Source organism: Apteryx mantelli, chromosome 3 (assembly GCF_036417845.1).
Source record: "Apteryx mantelli isolate bAptMan1 chromosome 3, bAptMan1.hap1, whole genome shotgun sequence".
In the NCBI taxonomy this organism is placed as follows: Eukaryota; Metazoa; Chordata; class Aves; order Apterygiformes; family Apterygidae; genus Apteryx; species Apteryx mantelli.
Window position 1 is genome coordinate 89,334,458 of NC_089980.1, and position 22,638 is coordinate 89,357,095.

Consider the following 22,638-nt stretch of genomic DNA (forward strand, 5'->3'; position numbering starts at 1 on the left):
AATCTTTGTTGATACAATCATATGAAGGTGAGCAAGCTGTAGCAGTAGGTATGTTTTTTAATCACTTTGAGTTTCCTTAAGAAGGAGCTGTTTCCATTCCTTCAGGTTATTTAAGAGAAACCTAGTAGAATGAGGAGAGAAAAAAGTGAACTCTCCCCAGAAGCACACTTGTATCTAATTGTCCACATGAAACTTGTGCTGTCCTTTCTTCCTTGGCCTTCCATATTGTTTACCTTTATTAATGTATAGTGTTTGACTCAGCTTACTTTATCCTCTGAACCTGTATACTTCACCTGTATAGAGACACCAATGTGACTGTACTTTACTTAAGACTGTAATTTAAGCTTGATACGCTTTCACCAAATCTTAGCATAACTGATCCAAGTAGACATATGAAACAACATCAGTCTGTAATGGATAATTATTCTAGTGGTCAGACTCATGGTACAGATCCAGCTGATTACAGGGTTCATGTAGGTGGGCCAGAGGCGCTTTTGTCAGTGATCAGGAGCCCCTACTCCTTCCATGCCCCCCAGCACTGCTGGTGTTACAGTGCTGAAGGCGTGTTTGTTTTTTAATTCTTTATTTTGGCAGAGACAGATAGGATAAGGAATGACTTCCCATGCAGTTATGGAGGTAGATCAAAGGAGAGTGCTAACCTGGTAATCCAGAACTGCACGTTGTACTTTGGTGCAGCAATGGTGGTGGAAAAAAGTGTCATGTAGTGCTCCCACCAGGGGACAGAAGCAGCAGCCATGTGATTTGTGGCCCCATGAACACAGCGTATGTTCCTCAGAGGCTGCAGCTACTCCACACTTGTTCATCCCTTATTAGCATTATGGACAGAACAGGGCACAACAGAAAAGCAAAAGTAACAATGAAATGTCAGTTTTCTACCTTTAAAAATAATTTCAGTAAAAAGTTACCTAACTTAAATTTATTTGTGAAATGCCATATTACATTTAGCAAGAGCACATCAATATGACAAAGTACCACTGTTTGGAACCAATAACAACACATTTTCCATAAAGAACTAAAAGCAGCACATTTCAGAGCAAAAAAACTTGAGTACTTCTGTACAGTAGGAGGAGTATTAGTAAGGCACTTCCTCTCAGGTGGTAACAATAAAAGCACCAGTATCCTTTGAGGCAGCACAATAGTAATGCAAATGTTACTTTTAAACAGATCACTATGTGAGCAAAGGATGCTCCTAGGAGCAACTTGTAGTAACACTGGTCTAAGCCAGAACAAAACACAGCAGCATAGTACAAGAGTTGTTCATATTTTACTTTTCTGCCAAAATTATTAAAGAAAACTAACATACAGTTTCAACACAGGGCAACAGAAGAACCTTCTACAGTCATTTAATAGGTCTGACTTGTCACAAGCTCTTTTCTAAACTGGTAACACTTACTTTGAACAGACACTGCCCTTGTGACTGGGTACGTGTCCAAGCTTGGCTATGCCACTAACTACAGCAGTCTGGCATTTTCTTCCCAGCAACAACTGGGAGGCAGCAGCCCACCACAGATGTTGCTCTCCCATGCCACCTAAAACACTTTGGAGTATGGCATGCTCCACAGTAAGCTAGAGCATAAATAAGCCAGCAGAGGCCAAATGGCAGCATCTGAAAAGCCTAATAACCACTGTGCTTTTTCAATCATTTACAGTGATACTTTCCTTAAGAATTCTTGTTTTCTGTATGGTAAATGATTTTTAAGCTTAGGAAGACTGTACTTATTCAAATTGTTCTAAAGGGTAAAAATTTGTCTCAGCAAACAAGTGAAATACTTGTAATTCAAAAAAATTAGGCAGCCTAGAAAACGGGCAAGTTCTTCACATTCTGATGCATCCTTTAGCCAGCCCTCTATTTTTCTTGACAAACTTCTACTCATTTACATCCTCTCTCTACGTGAGAAAAATCTAGTTTTCTTAATTTAGGACTACTACTGTAGCATACTAACTGTATTTGAAGCCACATATCAAACATTCTCTGGATAAGCTGTGTGCTAGTAGTCTTTAAACTTTCAGTAAACATAACTTTGTTCCAGTGAAACAAATATATTAATTTTCAGTAGTGACTATTCCTCTATACTACAGCCCATAGATCCACATTGCTATACCCCCGTACACATTGCATGCCTGTCCTTTATAAAATAAGCTTTAACTATTTTTTAGCCCTTCTCTCAGTTAAAAAAAATTAAAAAAAAATTTAAATTATGGTTATTAACTATTCTGGATTAAGTGCTCACTGACATGATTATAACTCCATGTGGTCTCTCCCACCTTTAGTTCTTTCACTGTAGCCTGAGGGACACTGCCATTCTCTATATCACAGTGGTTTGTGAAGATAAAAAAAAGATTGTGAGATACTCAGGTTTTTATAGGAATAATAATCTTAAACAGACATGAAATCATTCTGTTGCTTTTTGTTCTTAATATTGCAAAGAAAAGACAAAAGTCTCATTGTTGATGTTGTATCCTTCAAAGATGGCAGTGCCAATTCCAGCATCCAGAATGGCGGCCAATTCAAACATTGTCTTTGCTTGTTTGGATTTATACAACTAGTGGTTCCCAACACTGCGTTAACCTTTCTTCATTGACTGTGTTGACAACGACATGGTCACGATCATACTGTGTGCCCCCTGGAAAGAAAAATTCAAAGAGCGTTCATAATCTTTGAAATGAGAAACAGCCTGGACTCTAGGTTTCAGGCCCATTCCAAGTGCTGATGTTCCTCTTCTCCCCAAGGCACAGAAAAGAAACTCATTTTCATCACTGCCTGCTTTTGGAGTTTGTTTTGGAACAGGGGGCCTTGTCTGCTCCCTTCCACCCCGTGCAGTACTTCAGCTCCTCGCCCTTTTCAGCCAGGAGGGGAAGGGGAGGAAATAATGCAACACAGTCACCTCCCAAAGACAAATTTAACTCCTCAATTTCTCCCCAACAGTTATCAGTTAAATCACTTTGCTCTAAAGATGTTTACACTATGAAATAAGTCCTGCTGTTAACAGACAACACTACTGTGACAACACCAAAGAAAAATTAAAACAAGGCAAGGGATGAGGTCTGGATCCTGTATTTTGACCAGCTGCATCACTATTTGCCATAGACAGAATATCAGCCAGTGTTCAGTAGCTTTAACTAGTAGCTGAACATACCCAAATGCAAAAGTGTGTCCCTTTCTTTGATGGGCTTAATTTACTCATGCTACACATAATGCCAAATACATTCTCACAGAAGAACACCATTAGAGTTCTGGCTTAAGGCACCCCCAGGCAAAGAAATGTTCAACCAGAACTGAGAGCCAAACCTGATGGTTCACTCTCAGATCTAGTGCCCATGGCAGAAACACGACATGCACATCTTTCATCTCGTACACCAGGTCTGCAAAAGCAGGTAGTATTCCCACTGCAAGTAGCTGCCTGAGCCAACCATTTGTCCACAACCCTGGGATACTTCTGCAGACCCTCCCCGAACGAGCAAAACCAGCAGGCCTGGCAGCTGAAAGCTATGTAGCAAGCTATTGGCATAACAAATACAGACTCCAGCAGATCCAAGAAAGAAATATGCTGGGTACTTGAAGTCCTGCGTGGTCAAGCACACTTGATAGCAGCTCCTTTGCTTCTGTACTAAGGGAATGCCAGCTCAGGCATTGTCCCACTGACCTCCGCTTCAGAAATTTGGGACAGGCTTTCTGGTTGCCACACTCCCAAATCTGAAAGGCCTTTAAGAAGGTTAACATCACCACGGTTTCTCTCCTTCCCAACACCAGACAATTTTTAAAAGCAGTACAGATACATAGCAGAAATATTTGCAGAATTCTCCACAAAGAACAAAAAGGGAAAAACTAATCAAACATTCCCAGAAGAAAAAACCTTTTACCAGCAGCTACAGGAAATAACATTAGATACATAGCTCAGTTACCACCGCTATGGCAAAAATATTTTGTAAGCAGTATGTAAGCAGTATCTGATAGAATGTAAACATGTAAAGACAGGAAAAAAAAAAAAACAATTTCAGTGGAACAAGAGACTAAATTTACATTGATAAATACAGAGTGGTACGAGGGACAAGCCACTGTACTAGGCCAGTATATCCACAAGATGGCATTGTCAGCGCGCAGTTGAATATCTACATTCACTTGCTGAAGAACTCATTAAGGCTGAGTTTGCGGTCAAGAACGCATCGACAGAATTGACTGGAACAGATAACGTTCCTATTCGACTTTCTCGAATAAAAGCTAAATGTACGTACTCTTTCAGACTTACTGAAATTATTATGCATTCTTTGTTTAAAGAAATCTGTGCTGTATATTTTTGTAACTGAATCTATACTTTCCTCACCAGACCTATCGATTGCAAAGTTTTTCAAATATAAATGCAGAATACACAATGTGCTTTTAACATGATTAACTGAAGACAAGCCAGCATATTTCTGCCTTTTCTGTGCAACTCAGAACTGAGTTTAGAAAAAAGTATGTGCAGAGTCACTGTACATAAAGACTCTCCTTTGAACTGCAGTCTTTTTTATAGGTTTACAATTATTTACTACATGCTTTATATGGCAGTGAAGAGAATTTATGAGTATTTACACCGGTGTTATATCAGTCAGACATTATATAACCCTTTTCTCACAATTCTGCTAGTCCTGTCCTTTTTACTTACAAACGGCTGACTGCTGACTCTGAGAATTTTATATTTTTAGTAATTGCTGTGATTAATGTCACAGCATCAATTCAAAATTAATTTTAAAACCACTAAAAATGTAACAGCTATGGGAAATGATTACTTCTCTCCCCCAATATAAAAGTTATGTAAAAGCATCTAATCATGCTAATTCTGCTGACCATTCCATTTGGTGCTTTATTGGCCCTATGAAACTATGAAAGCAAAGGTAGTTGAAGAAGAGTATCACAGGAAGCAAATTGCTGTGACAAAAGCTACTGTAAGATGTGCATCAGGCGCACACAGATTGCAGGCTGCTATGACAGAATCTCATGTTCAGAATACAAACAAAAAACCCCTTTGTGTCTAATCACATTAGTGTGCCTGATGTGAAAGGAAAGCCTGCCTTTGCTTTCCTAATATCCTTTGGCTATTGCATCTAAAACTACTATATAAGAAAATTTGCTCTATACAAATTAAAGCTAATGAGAAGCTATGTTTTTCTTGCTTCAGCATTTTAAAATAATTATATTCACATCACCCCGTGCCAAGTAAAATTGACTACTGAGGGTATCTACACCAAGTGGACACTGGGAATACAAGATAAGTGAGTACTGTGAGTTACTAAGCTCTACGTAGGAAAAGATGAAATGAAGTCCTAAGGCCTGTATGTTTCAAAAGGTCCGGCTACATAATTGGGTCCTTTCTGAGTCTAGATTAAAGTAACACCATGCTTATTTTACAGGCACGTTTAGTGCCTATCCCACTGTATACACCATGTAATTAAGACACAGTGTAATGAGATAACACATTTGCTTACCTTTGATATCTAAAACCAGTTTTGGTTTCATCTTGCTGTAGATCCTGCCATCAGGACTAATACGCCAGTATTGTTTGTCTTCATTCCGCTCAAATGATAGACCCAATTTAGAGCCAGGAGTTATAAGATTTCCAACAATTGTCAAGCAGCAATCCTCTGCCACCTATATCATCAGAAAGGCAACAGCAGTTACTCAAAAGGCCTTATTTCTAGTATCTCCTTGTTTTTATCTGGAGAGATATAAGTTGGTGAGAACTGGGCCTAGGAACTACTTCTTTCCCCTTAAGGAATGTATTTTTCCCCCTAAACTCGATTTATTTTTCTTTTGTTCCTGTTTCTGCTGACACTCTCCACTACATAAGAACATTAAAATAACCATGCTATATCAGATCAAAAGGTGCAAATAGCACCTGCCTCTAGCAGTGACGGTAACATGCTACGAAAGAGTACATTTGCTCTGTTGTTGTATAGCAGTATGCCCTGGTATACTCTCCCAGCCTACAGCAATTTCCAGCCCAGGGACTTTTCCATGCACAGCTGCTATCTTTGAGTTTAACAGCTTGATGGATACTGTCCCATATGTGAAACTGTTAGTCACTCACCCACTAAGACCACTGTAACCTTTTCGCACGTACACTATACTGTGCAAAGTAGTTCCACATCTTAACTACACATTGTACAAAGAAATACCATTTATTTGATAAACAACTACTAGCTTTATTTGATGCTCTCCTTCCTCCTCAACCTTCCCCCCTTTAAGGGGACAATCTTGTCCATACTAAATATGTGTTTATAGCCTGCAATCTTATCATCCCTCAAACCGCCCCTTGCAAGCTAAAGAGAACTAGCTATGTAGTCACTCCTTGCACGGAGGCCTGTCACCTCCTCCAGCCATCCTTTTTTGTCCTTTAATTTTTTCTAGTTCTGCAATAACCCTTTTGAGATAGAGAAAGGGCATAACTGCACACTGTATAATGTATAAATTCCACAGTGCATCATAATGACATTTTCTTCTTTGTTCTATATTCTCTTCCTAGTCATTTGTATTACTTGATTTCAAAACTCTGCAAATGTCTTCATGGTTAAAAAAGAGGACTCAAAATCAGACTTATTTGAAAAGAATATTAAAGCTGTATTACTAGCAAATTACAGAGAATTATTTTGTATTAACAGTGATTTTTCAGTATTAAAGATCACCATAAACTTCTTGTAGCTACTGAATTGACTTCAATGGCTGTTTAAATACCAATCCACCACTGTTGATGTGGCCCTAAATTATTAGATACAGTTTTGAAAAAACAGTATTTCTTACTATTGTAACCTAGAATTGAAATACAAGCCATGAACTAAGCCAATTTAGTTCTGTAGTTCTGAAATTCTCACCTGTACCTAATTTTTTCTCTACTGGGACTTGAAAGCTCACACATTAGGTCCACTAGGTCACTACTTCTCCCATCTCTGAGAAATTCATCAAGAGAGGTTACCCAAGTTCATATCTGCTCTTTGTGTCTGCCATTCACACCTGATTCTGACAAGCGAGAGGAATGACTTTCATATCCTGCTCACTGGTCACCCCAGCTACCTAAAAAACGTCCTTCCTGAAAACCTCTAGCATACCTACGCATACGGTGACTAAGAGTCGGTAAGATGACCTAAACTGACAGGGACAAAGGCACAAGTTCTTCCAGTGAAGTTTATCTGCCTATGTGCATGCATCCACCCACTCACAAGTTTAATTTTCTTTCTAAAGTGTGGTGTAAGCATTTGTTAGTGCAAAATACAGAGATTCCACTGCTATTTCACAAAAAGATGGCACAGGTCTGTAAGAGGTCAGTCATTTGTGACCAACGTTGCTGTCCTGCACTCAGTACTAAGCTACCTGACTGCTATACGGCACAAGCTGTGTATTTTTCTGTTTGCACAAAATTGTATTACAAAATACATGGAAGGTAAAAAAAGAGCATTTACCCAAAGCCATATAATACTGCACCATCCTGATACGAATACTTTCAGTGAAAAGTTTGAGAGGCATTGTCATGAGAAGTCTTTTGTATGTGATATTAAAGCTGTTTGCTTAGTTGGCATCATTTTACTGTCTGCATAAATCCCCTTTACTACCACATCTGTGCTGTAAACATGCCCAAACAATGCTGTAGCTTATTAACAGGGAGATTCTTCCCTTCAGGACAGATGACATGGTTACAAATGGCTCCTTTGAAGTTATACAATCCTCTAGAAAGAGTTCACATGATTCTTTGCACTCAAGCTGCTTAACTGTATTAAAGTAACTTCATTTTCTTTGGCCTACATCCCTACCTAAGACTAATGTACATGCTTAAGCATTATGAACTGGGCATACCTGTGCACACCTCAATGACACTCCGCACATGATTAGTTTTATAGACTGTGAGAAAAGCAGAACCTCATTTAGAAACATGTAAGCAGGTGTGGAAAAGGAATGAATTTGACCAATATAGGGATAACCAGCACAATTTTTTTTAGGATTTTACCTTTCAGCTTGCCTGACTGCAGGTGAGGGTATAACCTACACCACACAATCATCTAACTGCCCCAAATAATACAAGTATGTGTAGCTCAAATGATTATCAGGAAGGTCTGCATTTTAAAAGGTTTCCCCTGCTGGGATACTTTAGTGATATTTTCACTGTGGAGAAAAGGGGCATGGAAGTAGAGGGAGCACATGAAAAGCAAGATTATGATCTTCTGGTACTTACTGTATTTATTCTTTAGGAAAAAGTAAATCATAACTAAAATCTCTGAAAGATTCAATGACATCAAAAAGGGATATGATACAAGTGGTTTATACCACCCCAAAAACAAAGAGTTCAATGCAAAAAAAAAAAAAAAAAAAAAAATCTACAAAAGATCATATTTTAGCTGAAATGGAGTAAGTCTAGAAAATGAAGTAAGATGATATAGTAGAAATTAAATTCAGACAGTCCTACCATTGGAGGGAAAAGAAAATTCACATTGAATTTGAACCTCACCCGGCATCTTATGAATCCATCTTGATAAACCCAGATTTGATCATCCGAGTCAGCATCTTCTGCAATTTGTATTCTGAGAAGATTTAAATTGTCTAGATTTCCATCAGCTGACATGAATTTTCCAGTTTCCTTGTTTCGAAGCCTGAAGTACACACGTTTCTACAGAAACAACAGAACTCTTTAACCCCATTCTCTTTAGTGCAGAACACATCCTGCTCTGGTTAACTTCAGGGCAATCACTGCTCAGTACTGAACGTGGTGCCTGCCTCTTTCTTTCAAATGGCTTAGATTTGCTGTTTGGGAATTTAATTCTGAAGTCCATAAATATCTAGAAGACCCAAGCTTTGAGAATCCTCCGTTCTGCATGGAGAGTTCTAGGCCTGTCTATGCACAGAAATCAGTGCACAGTAAAAAAAAAAAAAAGTTATGAACCTTGAATTTATAGCATCACTAACTGTGCTCTGTGCTAACTCCCCATATAAAGGCTCTTAGCCTTCATTAAAGGTGTATTTGTGCAGTGCTGCTTACTTCAGTAACACAAAGTATTTCACTGCACATTCATGCTGTAGCTCGTTACACATTAACATTTCTGTTTAGACAAGATCTCAGCCAGGACAGTCAAAATGCATTATTTTTAACTCTGCTTGAGGCTATACAAAGGCAACTCTATGACAGCAAACGAATTTCTTACAGGTACAAGGGATCTGTGAATTACAAAAAGTTGTTTCCTCAATAAAATATGGCTCAACAAGAAGCTCAAGTGTTAGAGCTCAGAGAATGGCTGCAGCATGTGGACCAAATCAGATGGTCCCCATTTAGAGAACAAAATGGAAAACATCAAGAGAATAATTTTTACAGCAGATTTGCAAATTATTTGCTATGTAATGAACAGGGAAGGATTTTTTTCCCAAAAAAGAAAAAACAACACAAAAGCACTAATTGAAGTATCTAATTTTGTTGGTCAATTTTCTTGTTGTTCCAAAAATAACATAAGATAGTACACACAGCATGCCAGTGACCAGTTTGGTAGCTAATTATAAAACAGCTTAAAATATTTTCCATATAATAGTTATAGCCATTAAAGTAATTTAGCCAAACCTTATATGGCATCTTCTATACTTCAGTTTAAAGTATACTCAATGGACAGCTTACACAGAATTACACAGCCACGTAGCATAATCAATTAGTTTTTATTGAAAACAGAACTGTAGAGCAGTTTCTTTACAAAATTGCCGTTTCTGAAGCCTGTATATGCAACAAGATCATACATTGTTTGACTGTATGATAATATTCCCTCACCCCATTACTAAATACAAATTAGGATCTGACAATCTCATAGCAGAGCCTACTCACCTGAAGTAAAGGTCGCAGAGAACCTATCTGACAGCAGCCACTCAGTTTATACCAATCCGGAATTTCATTCGGTGATAACAACATCTGACGCCCCCTGTAATTACTATGTTCGTAAATTATCCATCTGGAAAAAAAAAAAAAAGCTTTTGCTGCCAAATCCTGCTTCTGAATCAATAAACAGGTTTAACAGAAATTTGTTACATGAAAAAAGTAGGGTTTAACTTAGGAAAGTCAATGTCCCATAGAACTGGGATTCTTTTTAACAGGTCTTCAAAGTAACAAAATCATCTCCTGATTTAGAGCAACTGCATTAAGATGAGTACCCTGGAGTTCACATTTTGATGTCCTGTTATTTAAAAATTACAAACAAAGCATTTTTTTTGTCTTAAAGGGGTACCTAACTTTTAAATATCACCTGGTTACAGGATGTACAGTGACTCCTCAAGGAAAATATATGTACATGCTTTATATGCTGTATATGCTACATTGCTGTATATGCAAAACCAGTAGTCCTGTAGACCTTAATTTGGATGAGCCCAATGCACATGGGGAAGCAGCACTAGGGGAGTAGAGTGTTTGTGACAAGCACATACTGGAACTGCAACATGGTGAAATGCTCTAGGGTCTTTTGATACAGGTTTTAATCTAAGAACACCTCTCCTCTTCCCAAATACTTGAAAATGGGGGAAAAAAGGAGAGAAATAGGATAGGGGTAGAAAATTTCTGTTTGGCATTCCCTTGGATGTGTCCAAGCATCCTAACAACCACATATTGAGAGCAGCCTGTCAGAACCTGACTCCTGCATCTCTACTAATACCATAGGCAGTGAAATACAACTGGACTTTGAAAAAGGCTGCAATACAGAGTTGTCTAGTTTACTCACACTTACAGAACTTATGGCACACTGATTTGCTGGGACTATCCAGTAGCCATAGGTTTTCAGTATATGAACATTGCATATGCACATTTAGCTGTCACCTTCTTTCCTCTGACAGATTCTTCAATAGACTTGTATGTTATATCCAGAAGCAGCACACTCACCTTAATTTTGGAGCTCCTTCATGGCCTATCCCCATCTATTCCCAAATAGGGGATTAAGAGAATTATAAATGAATCTCTTTTAGTAAGGGAGGACAGAAGACCAAAACCCTTTCAAAAAGGAAAACAGTAGGGGTAACAGACAGACACTGTGAAGCTTGTGGTTTGAGAGAGAACTAGTTCAGCAGCTGACATGGCAATAATGAAAACAGAATTTCCATACCATACTCTACATATTGCCAGTGACCAACCAGAAAAGACATTTATATTCATTGAGCAGGAAACACACACAATTCACAATTCCATTACCTGAACGGTAACCATGTTCTTGGCAAAGAAACAACCTGATCTTTGACTTCATGTTTTTTCTCCTTATGGAAAGTGAGGGTCAACTATACTGCAGTTATGTTGAAAGATACCAAAGTCTCAAGAGACTCAAGAATACACAGCATGCATCTTCTGCACAGCCCTCCTCATGACATTTGTGTTTCAGACTTCAATACAATGAGCTAAGGAAACCCCTTCACCAATTTTTCCAGATAGAGAAAAAGGTATGCGCTTAGGATCTGGTATTAGCTATCCACTTGAGGGCAGTAGTCAGCAACCCAATAGCATCTCACACACTTTGGAAGTTTGCCTTGTCAAAAGAAAATGCTTAAATGCAGAACAATTACATGGATCTATCATTAAAAAAAACAAAACTGACTCTTCAAGTTTAAAAATCTGAACATATACTTGAGGGAAGTAGCTTGGAGGTAGAGGTTAACACCAGAAAAAACACAATAAAAGAAATTTAACAGATCTGTTGAAACACTGGAAGAGGCTAACACAGTTGTTTTCAAAATGCTTCCAGACAGTTTTTAAACTTCATCATGAGTTATTTTTCACGTCATCTTTCACATCATCTTCACATGAGTAAAATTAGAGATATAGCTTCTTAAAATAGCTTAAGAATTAGCTGAAAACCAAATCGATATCAAGAGTCTGACCTCATTCCTGAAGTGAAAAGGGAGTATGACTACCAATGCTAAAAAGGGCCAGATAACTTGATTGTACCACTGTGTTCACAACATCTAGTTAAAGCAGCAACTACGGAGGCTTATTAAAATGTTTAGAACTCATGACACAGGATATGGATCATACACTGCATGATTTGTTATGGTTGAAACCTCAAACAAAAGCATGAAAGTTGGTTTTAAGGATGCTGCGTAAACTGGCTTTGATGATGCTATGGAATGAGGGAAGGGGTCAGTCCCCTTATCAGTTTTATATAAATTAATTTCAACTTCTTAGAAAAGCACAGTAACTTCTCAGTCAGTGGTGACATGCTGTAGAAATATGATCTGAGAAAGTTCTGTGAAAGTGTGTTAATGCACTGCACACATTGCAGTATTAGTTTTACGCTCCTTGTTTTCTGATATCTGTCATTTTTCTGCTGAAGAATCAAAAAGTTATTTTCAACTTACGTGCCACCAAGGACTTGGACTGAAGCTATTCGAGGGTTGTATCCCAGAAACTGGAGATTTAAGATTTCTGTATTGAATTCAATTTTCTTTCCCTGGAAACCCACCTTTTCAAAAAGAGCTATACGTGGCTCAGACAGCTCCTGCAAAAGGAAAGTAAGCACTTTTACAGGACATTAAAACTCCAGATGTGACTGTGAACATCATTACTCCACACAGCCCTTTTATTTCACAGTTTTCTGCCTGATTCTTTAAGATCAAAGACCCTGAATAAAGTTTTTCCTCTGCAACAAGTTATTAACAAGAAAGACAAATTAAAAAGTTATAATACAAAACCTTATATAAAACACACAATTGGTCTTTTTGCATGCAACATAAGACCTTATCATAAAGTGCACACAAATGTCTTTGTGGTTGATTCTCACATAATCACTTAATTATACTTTAAAACACATTTTAATTAATGCCATATCCCCCTTCCATTGCATTAAACCCCATTTCACTACAGGAATTCTTATCTGCAGAGCTGAACACACAGTAATGTAATACTAATTTCCACAGCTTCAAATGATGACAGACTTGTCTTATTACTTACTGCTCTCATTTTTAACTCCTCCAGTGGGTTATGATAGTATCGATCTCTCACTAAACCAAAGCCTCAAGATTGGTATTTTTGAGGTCAAATTCATGACTCAAGCAAAAACTGTAGCACTGCAATCCTCCAAATTGCTCTGAGGAGATGATTCTTCTGTCTCTCTGTCAAAACACTCCTGCTTTCAAAGGGGTTCTGCCCACATGAAACTCGCTGCATCACTGAATCCACTTTAAATGCCTTCTGGATAATGAACCTTGGGTTCTTTTCTGTGTGGCAAGATATCTGTAGTGGATCAGGAACAACTCCTCGCAATTAAGGTCCTCATTTGGAAGTTGGGAGGTAAAGGTTTGAAATCCCTCAGGATAAGGTAATTAAATCTGAATTCCCTGGTGTCATAATTTATACTCATAGATGTGAGAAGGGGAATGGCAGGGTCACTCCTAAGTCTTCCCATCATGACTAAAGCCAATGTTACGGCCAGATTCCTGCTGGCATATGCTAGGCATACTCCAAACACACCAGCTGGATTGGGAACTCTGGACGCGAAGGGAAGTCTAGACAGACTCACAACTGGCCTCAGGCGCAAATCAGGCTACGCCAAGGCAGAGGTGGTTCATTATACACATAGCAGCAGATATACATGCTTCCGTGTGCATTTATTTAGAAAAATCTAGATGCTTACCGATTCTTGACAGTGCTTAAACTGCTCTTTAATCTTCCTTTAGATGTTTAAGGGCCCAGATGAACATTACATTAGCATCACCATTATCTCAACAGCAGTCCAGGTTATCACATGGCAACTGAGCTATGCTTCCTGTTTGCCTGCATGCTGTCAGGTTGTGGAAAATGCAGGGCGAGGCCTTTTACCTTACCCCAAAATCAGAGTAGACCAATGCCCACAACGAAAGGTTAACACCGAGTCAGACTGTCATGCCTCATCATGGGTTAAGAGCCCAACATGAACAGTTACACTGTGATTATGTTTTGGTGTCTCTGAACCCTCAGCCCTTTTACAGATCTGCACCTGCGTTCTGTGACACAGAGCTGGTCAGATAGTAACCCTCGAGCCACATGCAGTATTTCAGAAATAATCTATTTAGAAAGAAAACAGAGAAACAGGAAAAAAAATCCTCCAGTTTTCAACCACACCTTCTACTCTGGGCGCTTTCAGATTCAGCAGCAACACTGTTATATAAAACATTCCCCACAGCAAGAAGTACAAGGTCAACTAAAAGTTTTCTAACTTGCATTCTTCCCACGTATTGCACTGCACAAAGCTGCTTCCCATGTATATCTATGTTTAGCTATTTCACAGAGTTACTTGTTAAAAAAATTATTTTCAGCATGACTGTTCAAGTAGAAACTACATACAGAGTTGTCTTTATCATACGTTCAGGGAAGAGAACATGTAGCAAATCTAAGAAGGAAAATGTATTTTCTGTCTGCAACACAATTATTTGGAACATGCAGAACAAGCACAATCCAGCAAAGATATGGTGATATAAATAAATAAAAGCCTTGAGGTTAGGAACAAAAACCCTTTTAACTTCCAAGTGTCTTAAGTGTCCTTTTATGTGGGTGTGTGCGCGTGTGTGTTTCCTTAGAAATGGATCTCTGAAAAGGAGTTAAACTAGTTAAGTATAGCAGCTTGACATATTAAAATAGAAAAGGTGCTTTGTGTATGGAAACATTGTGGAAAATCATGGGGAATGTTGTGGGAACAGCAAATTGGGGCGTGAGGGGAGGTGTTGAGACTGGCACTGCCAAAAAACAACCAAAAATAAATTTGTCAAGTGAAACTGGTGTCTGGAATAATAAACTCAAGCTTTTGTAAAATTATGAAAAATGAACTGTATAACATGATCTAACTTCTTATTCTCTGTATACAGGTTTGCTAATAAACAGCTGAGCAGAGCAACCCACTTTCCTCTTTCCTTCAAGTAGAAAGCCTCTGAAGAAGAAAGCAGCAGTATATGATTTGTAGATAGTAGGGGAGAGCTGTGTCTATCTAACTGTGATAAATCATACTACTAGGACCAGTTTCATAAGCTTTAAGAACTTCAAGAGGCAAAGATTTGCCATTTGGCTGTTTTAACATGACATCCTCTTTCAAGAAGAAGAAATTTGCCAAGAGTAAGTTGATCCTTCCAGAATGAAACAAGCATTTTAAACTCCAAAACTTGGGATTTAAAATGTACAAAAAGCCAATTTTAATCCATGTATGTGATCATCCATTAAGCTTGCCTAAAACCACTTCCAGTGTTTTTAATAGGATCTGTCTACTGGACAGCAAAACCATTCTGAAGACAGACACCTGCTGCAGATGTTTGTTTACATCATACATCAAAATGCTCCGGAGACATGAAAGAGGATGACACATTTTATTTCTCCTTAGTCAACTGCTACATCACTGACAAGCTACCAAAATTACAGTGGAGCACAATAAAATTGCTAAATTCAAAGACAGTCAACAGTTTACTCTTCCATTTTTAAAATAAATACCATCTCTGCATTTTAGTTGCAGTAGGTTCCTAGATACTTGACTACATTTTGCTAGTAATTACTTTGATCTTACAAGATACTTGCAGATTCCACAACTGATCTATCATAATGGTTGGTTATAGGCTTGAACAAACTCATTTTTGACCACTGATGAGTTACAACATATGTAAATGTTGTTTGGGTTTGTACCTGCCACATATAATAACAGCCAAATTTTGCCAAATGGCATTGGGTGTTGCTTTACTTTATCTAGAAAGGTGCATTATTCTGCGATGAACACAAATTACATTTCCCTGATGATAGCAATAGTATTGTATAATTACATGTTTTTCATGCAAAGCTGCATAGTTGTAGTCTGTTTTTTTAGCATGCATAAAAAACAAAGACAGCAGTACAAATGTTTCTTCAAAGGTCCTACTGACATTTCTCAACCTACTCTAACTGATCTCTATGGGGAAATAACAAGTCTATCTGACACATACTTGACTCCTTTTACGGAAGACCTTTTGCAGGCTGTCATTATAAACAGTGATGCCAACCAGCTGCTTCTGTGAAGTCCTCCCCTTTGCAAAAACAGCAGAGGCCAAAAACACTGACTGCAGATAGGACATTTAACAGCTACTGAACAGAAAAAAAAGTGCTGCTTTATTGTTCATGCCTCCCTATCATTTTTATTGTTGCAAAAATGGGGAGGTCAGAGACATCAGTGTACTTATCTGCTTACTTACAATATTTATAATCCGTAAAGATTTTGGAACTGCTTGGGGTGAACATCCCATTGCTGTCAGATCAGGATAGATTCCTTCTTCTAACACATACTGGTTACCAGAGAATTCTTCCTGGTCATACACTATGCAGCTGCAGGAAGAAGAACAAGTTGCTTCTTAAGAATTCCATGCAACTACAATGATACTAGCATTTCTTAGTCTTTAGCTACTGACAGAAACGTTATCCAAAATTTTTTTGTCCTGACAAGCTAAAATGATGTGTAAACTGCAAAGCATTATCATTTTTCTTTTCTCTTTAAGTCCCAACCTGTGAAACCATTTCAAATCTTAGAAAGCTGGTTGCTTTTTAAAAAACTTTTACTGAACTTGTTATTTATGTTGTATGAATACTGCAAAATCACTTACCTGCCATCTAAAATTTTTGAAGACTTCGCAGCAAATGAATCAATATATTTTGTGTTTTTTTCAAATATTTGGCAGCTACCCTTGAATTCAGGCTCTGAAAATAACTGGACCTTTAAAAAGTTATAAACATATCATTTACAAACAATTCATTCCTCAGCCTTCAGCAACATGACTCTACTGTTACTTCTGTTACTAAATTAAAATCTACTTAAAATCCAAACTCCCTCAGCTGCATATAATTTTTAAATACCTCATCAATGTTGTAATCCCTTTTCAAGATAGCAAGGTATCAATAAGAAAAATTACTTTTGACTATAAATCATTCAATAACATACAAAATAGTTAAAAATCACTGACAAACAAGAATAGCTCCTCGGACTGTCAGAAAAGATTTTTAAGTCCCCACAGAATGGCCAGAATTGGCACATCATTAATAAAAGGGCCATAAACTGTGCTTAATCCATTTAATCTCCAAAATACATACTCTTTCCACTAAATGAAAATCACTTATTTCTCAGAACATAAATGGTGCATAATCTTGGCAAAGGACTCGGACAGCACACCAACAGGCGTGGTATATATTCCCAGGGTAGATGGGCTCTATGTGCCCTGATTTAACTATAGTTACAGCCATGTCAGTTCTTTCTTTACTCTGAGGATAGGAGAGGATAAGTCACTCAGTGTCTTTTGTCCTTGTTTTAAAAAGAAAACCTGCTAATTTGGTTAGAGGATAATTAACCCTGATCACACAGAAGTCATTCACATTATCACATGCCTACCAGCTTTATTCACTCTTAACAGAGATACAAGTGCAGGCATGCACAGCGTTCTCCAAAGAGAACATGCTGACAAGGGATGCAGTTTGTTGACTACAAGCCATTTACTTCTTTGTTTCCTTAGGATAAGCTCTTAATAGGCAACATAAGATATAGATGTAAATAATTTTTCATGCATACAGCAGAAAATAAGCAGCCTTGAGATTTTTACTCCCCATAGTTTATACATATCCCTATACAGGAGATTCCAGTGAGGTATGCTACTAATGAAGCATGCAAATCAAGACAGCCAAGACTTTCCTCCCAGGTTCTTTAGTCCATGACATAGTCACCATTTTGACTGAAATGAAAATAAAAACAACCTCGTAGAGACACAAAAATGAAAAGGCTCAGAATTATGAAAGGATGAAAAAAGCCCCCACATCAATCTTATTGTCAAAACTATCTATTCGTACTTGTACATAGGACATGGTCCAACATAAAAATACACTAACTCACTGAACAGACAAGTTCTCTCTGCCATTTCCTTCTCTTAGTGGCAAAGCTGTCATTAAGCATGACAACTCAGAAAACAGTATTTATGAGTGAACTAGATTCTTTTCGAGTGCAACCACCACTAGCAGCACTGTTAACCAAAAAAGTAGGTTCAAAAAGGGTTAAGTCACAATTGCACCATGTATACCACCACCTAACTTGCAGGGCCCTTGCCTCTGGGGCAGACTGCAGATGCCTGCACCTGCTACCTGAAGTCCTGCATAGATGTGTGCGGGCTCCACCTCCACAGAGCCATCACCGGTAACCCCAAGCAGCTCACTCGCCAAGCCAAAACACTGCCTGGGCATACAGGAGGTTCTGAAGACAGCTGTACGTTAAATCCCACCTTTCCTGGACCTTAATGTGCCTTACCTATGAGATTCAGAAAGCAGCCTTCCTTCACTTTAAGGTTCTCACACTTTACCTGACTGGTCAACCATCTGTGCAAATACCTGGGTGTTTCAGGGGACAAAAAGCTGATCCCATTTCTTTATTCACATGTGTTAAACAGACACCATATAGTATGTTTCATGCATTTAGAGAAGTGTCTTACCTTGACTTTACCCCTTTCACTTCCAACAATATCCTACAAAAGTTTGGGGAATAAAAAGAATGATGTTAAAAAGTGCTAAAATAACAAAGAAGCATACAAAAGCTTACTGTTTGAAGAGTGCACATAAAATGAATTTGATTAAAAAAAATAGCTACAAATACTTCAGAGAAATGTGCGAAACAAGTGTAAAATAAAATCCTTACCACAACAATGGGTTGAACTGAAGATATTTTACAATTCTTGCCCCCCCATGCCTCAACGCTGGGATATAGCCCTTTATCCAGTATGTACTGCTCCCCTGTAAACTCAGGATTCTCATAAGCCACCCACCTGAGAGAGAGAGAAAAAGGGGCAAGGGGGAATGTCACAATACTTCTTCCAAAACAAAAGTATATATTCATTATTGCCTTCATGCTAACAACAGATCAGATGGTTGTATTTTTTTTTCCTAATACCATCACTCAAACTGTGATGCTATTAAAACTCTAAACAAACAAAACTATGTATCTTTCTATATAGTATAACTATATATTCCAAAACCTACTATAACTATAAAACTATATATTCCATTCAACCTACTATTATGTCAGTATGAATGTGAGTGAACTAGCTGAAGCAGACCAGAAGTTCTGAACTACTAGGTATTTTAAAAGACGTCTCCCATCAGAAAATTTGAGATATTTCACAATTCTATTATTTTATCTAGATCAAGTTCTTTTCTAGAAAAATAAAGATGTCAGAATATCATTGTTTTGGATGAAACTAACTTTCAGAGTCATCTGTGCCATAAAGATAGCTACAGGCAACATTAAAAATTAGTATTACCAAAGCTCTGTTGTGTTTAAGCAAACATATATCCCGTAAAAGTGTAACAAAAGGCCTTTATGCTAATGAAAGCACAGACTGTTCCTTGCTAGGAATCACAGACATCAGCAATAAGAACTTCTAAGGAAGTCAACATTAAAACCATCACAAAATCTGACCAGATTAATGTATTTAAATTCAAAGCAATTATTATGACTACTCAGCCTGACCTCATGCCTGACAGAGGCAGAGACTGTGATTTCTGCATCAAACCCCTAACTTTTAGCTCAGTCAGAATACATCTTTCTGCAAAGACACTGAACTTTGAGATGAAACAGTTCAAACATTAGAAAAGCTACCAAATACGACATGTATCTCTCCAACATTTAATTACCCTTGCAGCACTTCATTTCTAGTTGGAGGTTACGGAAGTGTATCTGCTACCAGCCAGTCTTGCTAGGCATAGCCTACTACATTTAAGAAACCTTCTGTCATGCGGCTCTTCTAATCCGGACTCCACACTAAGTCTGGATAAAGCATTCCTGTATCAGCATTAACTTTGCTTTTGTTATAAGCTCCCTAAATCCTTTAGTCTTACACTGCTAGGCTTTCCAAACTTTCCATTAAATTCCAGCTCTTTTTAAATGCCTTCCTCTCCTCCACTCCCCTCTCCCCTCTCTTTTTTCTTTTTTTTTTTTCCTTTTTTTTTTTTTAACCAGTGATGGCATTGGAACTGGCCACAGGATCGACTGCATTTCATTCGTTATATTTATGCAGGGATCAGAACATCTTCCTGGTTCTGCAAGATAATCTTCTACTCATAGTCAACCAACTTTAATTTTAACCAATACACTACACATGAGTGTACGCTATGTCATGCCGAAACCCGCTTACTGCAAAGTCTTCTCACAGAATTTCAACACTAACAAATTCACATCATAATGCAGTGAAATGATACTGAATTTTTAAATTCACAGTGGAGGTTAACTCTCACCATTTGACTTCACTATCAAATGATTTTTCTGTGTTGAGCACCTAGATTCTATTAAGCTGCAGTTTTGGTTGAAGTACAAACGCCAGAGTGTCTGCAAATATAAAAAGTGAGATAACTTCGAAATGAAATGAAGTTACATCAGCATGTGTGCGCTGACAGTGTGAGCTTCATATTATTTGTCCATGACAAGCACTCACATAGTGATTCACATTTATCACTGTTCACATCTCTTGGTTTGCCTCAGATATAATCAATTATTCTAAATAGTTATGCACTAATTACTTAAGGCATATTTCAAGACACACTCCTAAATCATCTTATACTAATTTATCAAAGAGACATTGGTATGTACAATAAATTAGGCAGAAAGCTCAAATATCTCAGGTGTGTTTATACCTGTAGGCCACTTACATCAAAAGCTGTGAAAATGAGGTTTCCTTAACCAATTTCTTAAGTGGATGTTCATTAACTTTTTTTCTGCACAAATACTAGGATATAATTATAGTACATGATACTTGGAGCTTGACTGACATCTATGAAATTAAGCAAATGATAAAACACACCAGATACCTCCTAAGCATCTCTTGATAGCATTCATTAATTTTCCTCCCATCTAACAAGCCTGAATACAGAAGTAGTTAATGTATCTCACTTTCAATACACGCATATGTTGAAATCAATGGTACAGTACCACTTTCCCACGCAAGCCAGCCCACATGGTTGGAGGGTTTCTAGCGCCAGGGCTCACTGGTGAAATACTCCCGCTTTTTCACTACATTCAGAAGGCAGTACAAGCTGCTGAGAGCAGTAATAACGACAGGAACAGGCAGCTGAATTCAGGAGCAGCTGAAGCTCAGTCAGACCTCAGGAACACCCCCAATAACCCATTTTTGAACCAGCAGAAAGGTCAGGAGAGCAAGGCAAAGCCTCTGTCTAAAAGAAAGCGCCACAAGAACAGCAGTATGCCCCTGCAGCAACCATCACTCTGCTCCAGAGGGAGTGAGTTTGCTTAATGCCATAGTTTTGTAAACCCCAGCTAAGAAACTGCTTTAGCTAGGCCGAGCGACAGCCTCATCCCAGGTTGCTGCCAGGAAGGCGATGGAGACCTCGCTCCACAGCACCATCCACGCTGCTGAAAGCAGAGATGTGGCCAGGAGTGTCATCTACAAACCAGAAGTACTATTGCACTCACACTATCTTCCCTCAAAGCATTACATATACAACATCTAGCAAGGCAACCCAAAACAGGGTCTGTAGGAACAGCCAAGAAAAATCAGTGACTTGTGACTTGCTGAAAAACAGCATTCTCCCCTGTTAGCTCAGGATTCACCTTACTTCATTTTAGCTTTCAAAATGCTGGCCTTTCTCATCATGTAGGTGCCTTCTAACATCAGCCGAGAGGAGCAATCCCTCCCTTTTAGTGCTGCTGAGATGCTGATCTTATGGCAGGACAGATTACCTCCTGGAAGGGCCTACTTCTCTCTCAGGTACAGAGGATTCAGTAACACCTTCATTAAACCAAATGACACAGCTGTGAGAAGTAGGCTTTCAGGCACAGAAGCGCTCCTTTAGCTCTGAAATAGGATCCACAATCTTTAAAGCTTAAATACTACTTTGAGACAACCGGTTTAAATTGGACTATACATGCTAATCAGCTAGACCGTGCAGGGCCGAGGAGGGAAGGAGGGAGATAACTGGCACTTGCAGATTTGTAGCATGATGAACAGAGAGGAAAAAGTGATCAAATTCTGTTTATAGGAGGGAGAGAAAACAGGTTCTTTATTACATGAAGGTTTACAGGAATGGCAACAAGATGGTAAAATAGCATAAAGATCCCTTTGTGCCTATGATCCCACAGACCTGTGAATTTTAATTTCCTGACTCCTTTAAAGGTTCTCTTGAACTTTAGTGCTGACATCAGAGATGGAGGGAAGGGGAGTCTTTGTCGGAAAAGTTCTCCCACCTGTACCTAAGGGCTCCCACCCTTTCCAGCTCCCAAGGAAGGTTTGTTCTTGTATGTAGCATCTCTTCAGTTTCACCCATATTATCTTCCCAAATGCATCTGATACACTAGAATACACTACATTCTGGCTCCTGTATAAGAACTGCTCATCACCTATTGATCTTCTCACCATATCACTATATATACACACTAGAGGCAGCCAAATCTGCACTGTAGGCTAATTATTTGAAAATTCAGGGAAAAACAGTACGAATTACAGGACTACAATAAAACAAACAGCTATGTAGAAAATAAATCTGGAGAAGTTCTTCCACCAAGTTTAAAAAGGATTGACAAAAAGATGTTCAGTACTTTTGGCACAAGTTTAGCGCAACTAAAATGTGTTTATAGATAAAGAAAAGACATTTCAAAACATGCAATGCCTATGATTTTGATCAC

General features: G+C 38.3%; 1 protein-coding gene across 1 annotated transcript in view; it reads right to left on the bottom strand.

Moving 5' to 3' along the window:
* Positions 1–930: 930 nt before the first annotated feature.
* Positions 931–22,638, bottom strand: part of CRYBG1 (crystallin beta-gamma domain containing 1) — a 65,806-nt gene continuing 44,098 nt past the window's right edge. Inside the window, exons 14-22 of the mRNA XM_013949011.2 lie at positions 18,643–18,769; positions 18,440–18,472; positions 16,577–16,686; positions 16,172–16,301; positions 12,350–12,489; positions 9,846–9,969; positions 8,493–8,651; positions 5,485–5,647; positions 931–2,645 (exon numbers count right to left, since the gene is read on the bottom strand). Coding sequence (XP_013804465.2) covers positions 2,557–2,645; positions 5,485–5,647; positions 8,493–8,651; positions 9,846–9,969; positions 12,350–12,489; positions 16,172–16,301; positions 16,577–16,686; positions 18,440–18,472; positions 18,643–18,769 — 1,075 coding nt within the window. The 3' untranslated portion in view covers positions 931–2,556. The remainder of the gene's footprint in view (positions 2,646–5,484; positions 5,648–8,492; positions 8,652–9,845; positions 9,970–12,349; positions 12,490–16,171; positions 16,302–16,576; positions 16,687–18,439; positions 18,473–18,642; positions 18,770–22,638) is intronic.